This window comes from Numenius arquata, chromosome 13 (assembly GCF_964106895.1).
Source record: "Numenius arquata chromosome 13, bNumArq3.hap1.1, whole genome shotgun sequence".
NCBI lineage: Eukaryota > Metazoa > Chordata > Aves > Charadriiformes > Scolopacidae > Numenius > Numenius arquata.
The window spans coordinates 9,355,663-9,361,116 of record NC_133588.1 but is presented as its reverse complement, the minus strand read 5'-3'; the positions used below and the strand labels follow the sequence as shown (position 1 = coordinate 9,361,116).

General features: G+C 46.2%; 1 protein-coding gene across 2 annotated transcripts; it reads left to right on the top strand.

The window, feature by feature from the left end:
• Positions 1–368: 368 nt before the first annotated feature.
• On the top strand, positions 369–5,210 carry TMEM231 (transmembrane protein 231). Of its 2 annotated transcripts, none has more exons than XM_074158143.1 (7): positions 369–517; positions 599–768; positions 1,789–1,917; positions 3,274–3,417; positions 3,704–3,785; positions 3,922–4,023; positions 4,890–5,210. In XM_074158143.1, the coding sequence occupies exons 1-7, from the start codon at positions 376–378 to the stop codon at positions 5,081–5,083; spliced, it is 963 nt and encodes a 320-aa protein (XP_074014244.1). In that variant the 5' UTR covers positions 369–375; the 3' UTR covers positions 5,084–5,210. The 2 variants fall into 2 exon arrangements, with proteins under 2 accessions (XP_074014244.1, XP_074014243.1); XM_074158142.1 differs by having other exon boundaries at positions 3,922–4,027; positions 4,894–5,210.
• Positions 5,211–5,454: the final 244 nt, after the last annotated feature.

Below are 5,454 nucleotides of genomic sequence, written 5' to 3'. Positions count from 1 at the left end.
AACAACAACAGCCACGGCTCGGCAGGCGGGACTTCCGGCTCGCCCGTTACCCTAGCAACCACCCGAAACGCAACGCTTCCGGCCGGGGCAGCGAGGGGCGGGGTGGGAGCAGCCGGCCGCGCGCCGTCACCCGCCCGCGTGCCCGAGGCCTTCCCGGGGCGCTCCAAGTCGCATCGCGGGCTCCTTCGCCGTCACGGGAGCCCCCGGCTCCGTCCCGCTGCCCTTCCCGGCCGCTCTCCCGCCTCACCGCAGCCGCCGGTCCCGGAATGCGGCGGTGCACGCTCATTGGCTGGCGCGCCCGCGCTCCCCTCGTCTGATAGGCTGGGCGTCCCGTCAGTCCGGCGCCCCGCCGTTGCCGGGGTGAGGGCGTGGGTCATGGCGATGGTGGAGTTGTTCTCCCACCCCGCGCTCCACACCCGCTATCGGGCCGGGCTCTGCTCCGCCGCTGCCCTGGCCCTGGCGCTCATCACGGTGCTCACCTACGTGCCGCCGCTGCTGGTGGCCTACCGGAGCCACGGTGAGGGCCGCTCCACCCTACCCCGCCCGGCCCGGCCCGGCGCGGCGCGGTGCTGAGGCCTGGCGCTGTCTCTACCCGCAGGTTTCTGGCTGAAGCAGAGCTCGTACCGGGAGCAGCCCACTGTACGGTTCCGGTACGAGGTGCTCTTCGTTGCCACTATCGGCCCCGGCCCGGGTAGTTTCTTGGCGTGGAGCACGTTCCCAGCGTTCAACAGGCTGCAGGAGGACCGGCTGCGAGTCCCGCTCCTGTCGGTAGGCCTGCCCGCGGCGGGCCCGGCGGCGGCGGGGGGCAGAAGGGCTGGAGAGTGGGACCCAGGGGACGAGTGTTGGCGGTGCCTGCGAGCAGGCGGCCTGTCACACGCTGCTGCCGTCCGGTAGCAGCAGGTTCACACATAACGTTGTGCCTCACACCAAAATTCGCCTGGGACATGGGATTTTTAACCAGTCCAGTTTTACTCCCTCTCAGTGTTATAAAATAATGTAGGTTGGAAAAGACCCTTAAGATCATCGAGTCCAACCTGTGTTAACGAGTGTTAACCTAACACTACCGTGTCCACCACTAAACCGTGTCCCTGAGCACCACTGATGGTTTGCTTGAACACCTCAGTTACTTCCCTCAAATTAGTTGTGCTTCCCCCCCGCCATGTGGCTTATTATGATCTTAAGTTTGCAGGGGTTAGTACGTAGCCCCTGGGTTTGAAAGCAGGTATGTGCTTCTGAAAGCACATAGCCTCTGCCCTGCAGCCGTTGTTACTTCTGGGATTCAACAGTGGCAGTTATTTTTCTGCATTACCTCTGCTATGAGTCCTGTTACTTTTGCAAATAGCTGAAGTGCTGGGCACTTGTGGCACGGAAGTGTAGCAAACCTTGGCTCACAACCAGGAGTCGGCATACAGAGGCTGTTAAGAGGCAGGTTGCAATGGCAAGAGGCAAAAGCCTGATCGTCAGTGGCACGTTTGCACAGGATGTGACAGAAGATCCAGCACTAAGGCATGACTTTCAGCATGCAGGGAAGGTGGTTGGAATGGCATAGGGCAGAAGAGACCTTGAAGAGTCTGATGAGCTTTCCCTCCCTGGGGTTGGGCATATGAGAACATTGTATAACAAAAAATTGAAGGCTTCTTGCTTGTCTTGCCTGGTATCTATAAAGTCAAGCAGCTTTTTATTGCCTTCTTATACACACAGTTTATTTGCTTTAGTATGTGCATGCTGCAGTTGTTTTTCTTTCTAAAGGAAGTTTCCATCTAAAAAAAATCTTATTGTTTCTTTTAGGCTAGAGAAGAAGACAAAAATCAAGATGGCAAAATGGATCAGTTGCATTTTAAATTGGAACTTCCACTACAACCTACAGAACACGTAGTTGGTGTTCAGCTGATTCTACTCTTTTCCTACCATCTTTATGTGAGCATTTTTAATTTTATTTGCTGTGACATACACACCCAGTGTAATATTCCAGTAATGGTTATGCAAAGGATGAAAGAACCTTTCCACATTTGAAGTTCCTAGCTAAAATATTTATTTTACTAACAAATATTTAATTTTCTCTTCCTCTGCTGGGCCATTCCTAGTCTAGCTCTAGTTGTGTATTTTGGTATGTTTTGTTAGGGTTTTTTTTGTTTTGTTTTTTGAAGCTGTGTATTGTCTTGGGCTGTAGTGCATAGAGGACAGATGCGCAACAGTGGATATCAGTGTTGGTGACATCAGAAAATAACTGAGAATCTTGCAGTAGGCAGAAGGATGTGCGTTCTTATGTCCTGCTGTGTCTTGACATAACCAGTTAGTTTCCTGAGCTGGAGGGGCAGGCTGTTGCAGCAGCCTAACACTCTATAGATAGTGCTTACTTAACAGCTCTTGAAGCAATGGTAGTCATCTGCCAGGATCTTCTGTATCTTGTAACTGGGAGGGGGAAGAAGGTGTTAGAGGGAGGCAGGAAAATAAAGTTCTGTTGCCATTGCATCTTAAGTGGTAGGGTAATTAGTACTTAAAGCAGTGAGTAAAACACTAGTGAACAGAGAACCCACGGATGCATCTGAAAGGCGCAATAGTATAGAGCTGTGTTGGATGCAGCCACAGGGACAAGAAGTTGTTTCACCAGGGAGATCAGGCTTAGTTTATCCAAGAGGCTTTTGCTGATTGCTGATGGAGAAGCTTAGCAAGCATAGCTGTGTGGTGTAGAAAACATTCTTAAACCGATGAGGTCCAAAATAAAGGCCTGCCAGTCCTAAATTTGGGCTGAAATATTAGGTTAGTGAGTAGTATCGCAGAGAGTTTCGATATTCACAACACATTTGTTCTACAGTAAAAGTGAAAATTTTCCTTCAGATGGAGTGGTTGGTAAGGTCTAAGGAACTTCCTTGTTTGGTTCTTATTGCAGAGCAGGAGTCCTTAGCTGGCTTTGACTCCTGAGTATTTTAAAGTGTGTCTCCAATGAATGTGTTTGGGCATCTTGCTGCTTTTCGCATGTTACAGCAAGTCAAATCTCTCTGTCATTAGCCACACACCATTGGCCTTCACTAACTTTCTTGTGGAACTTTGGTTTATAGAGTTAGCTAACTAACAACTAAGGTTGTTAAAAAAAAAAAATAATTAGTATTTCTTATTTGATGTTCCCTTGTTTAGAATAACGTAATGATCTGAAGCTTGAGAGTCAGAAAAAAATCAAATCCATGCAGAAAATCTTTAGATACAAAGAGGTAGAAAAATGCATTGTGTTTCTCGCGCCCCCTAAATTCTAATTTCTCGTGTTTTCCGTTCCAGAGAATGTCAACGCTTGTGATGCAGAGTATGGCATTTCTTCAGTTTTTTTCTCCTGTGCCAGGGTCTCAGCTCTACATGAATGGAGACCTGAAATTGAACCAGAGGCAACTACTTAACCATTGTGGACTGGATACCAGATACAATGTGAGGAAGCTTTTTTCCTTCTCTGTCAATTTCCCCCCCCTTTAATCCTCCTAGTACCATAGATGATACCCTAATTATTTGTACTCCTGCACAGAGTGGACCCTAGAACTTTGGAAGTGATGTTTTCTCGTTAAGCTGAGAGGTGGAAGAGGTTATTCTGCCAAGATGTTCAGTCTGACGTTTATGTGCGTTCCTTCACGGGCATGGTTACTTTGTGTAACAAACTTGGTAGAATTACTTTCTTTTTGAAGAGTGGAGGAATAATGCAGGTGTCTCCTTGCTGTAGGTATCTGTGGTCAATGGCACAAGTCCTTTTGCGAGTGACTATGATCTAATGAACATTATTGCAGCGTACTGGGAAAGAAATGGTAAGCCTGAACGTGTAGCTGGACATGTGTAGCTGGACAGCAGTAGTTAGCTATTGGCAGCTGTTCTGTGAGGATTTGAGTTCTGTCCTAAGACTGAAAAGCCTCTTAACCTGGATGTTTCCTTTCCCCACTTTAGTGACAACCGTCTTTTCAGATCCCAACCCTGTTTGGATGACTGGAAGAGCAGCAGATACACCATTTATCATTAATGCCACTATTCGTTACCCAGTGGAAGTTATCTTATATCCTTTGAAAACTGCATAACGTGACATAACTGGGTTGCATTAATTGGGCCGTCACATATAGGCCAAATGAGAACTCTTCTTCTAGACTTGCTGCTAAACTTTTCCATTGGTAGCTAAGCAAATGCTATAGTTCTATTTGCCAGTTCCTCCAGATGGTTCTGCTTGCGTAACCACTTTTTGCCTTTTTTTCCACTGGGAACCTGTGTTGCTTTTCAGCCTGACTTAACTGGCCTTTAAGGCAGTTTCTTAGCCATTCACAGTGAATATCATAAGTACGTTAGTCTCGCTTTGCTCCTGCAGCACCTGCTGTCCCAATCTGCCATGGATGCCACTAGCATAGCATGGTACTGTGTTCTGTGACCTAAAGCAAATCATTAGACATCTGTATGCAAGGTAAGCTCACCAAATAATCACCCCTCAGTGGATGTGGCAAATCCATTACAGATTGTCTTTTCAGACAGACCTGGATTTTTTTTTCCCCACAAAATAATTCTTCCTTCATTATGTTCTTTACTCATTTTCTCAGATGAGAACAAGCCGGTATGGAGCAACAATCTGTACGGAGCACATTTCTTATAAGGTTTGTTTATCACCAACAACTACTTTCTGGCAAGTCAGGGATGAAATAGGCACTTTCCAAAGAATTGGTTTAAATGCCTTCTAGGACAGATACTCCGTGCAGCTTTTGTTACATTTTATGGTAAAAAGGCTTTTAGGGGTTTCCATGGCTCAAAGGCTTTGCATTTGCCACACAAACTGATGTCCAACGAGTTTTGTGCCTTTCCACATCCGAGTTCCTTTATTTAGTTATTGCAGTGGTAATATCAGAAGCTTCTTTGTTAAAACTCCTTGACTTTCTTTAAATATCAGCCAGGATTTTGGGAAATGATTAAATTTGCCTGGATCCAGTATGTCAGCATTCTCCTAATTTTTCTTTGGGTGTTTGGTAGGATTAAAATGTTTGTGTTCCAGAATCAGGTGTTGACTACAATTCCAGTATCGCCAGTTCTGCCAGTGTCTCCAGTATTGTCCTACAAACTGCACCAGTCCTGAGGAGATGCCTAAGGACACTTTAAAGACATGCAGTTCAAAAATAGATACCTGCTTTTATTCTTTATACACTTTTTTACTTCGGAAGACCAGAACTTTGTAAGTGTGTTCCAAGTATATTCTGTTTGTGCTTCCTTTTTTAAATGCATTTTCATTCATCGTTTTCTCTGGCACCACTGCTTTGGGACTGAAAATTTTATTATTTTTGACAGTTAAAGAAGAACCTAGTTATTTTTTTGTGACAGCAACACGCTTCAAAAGCCAGTAGAAAGCAGTGAGACTGCTTTTGCATGATCTTAATTTTGCTAAACTGTGAAGACAAAATAATATGCTAACAGTAACAGAAAAACCCCATTTTTACTGTTGTAAATTAA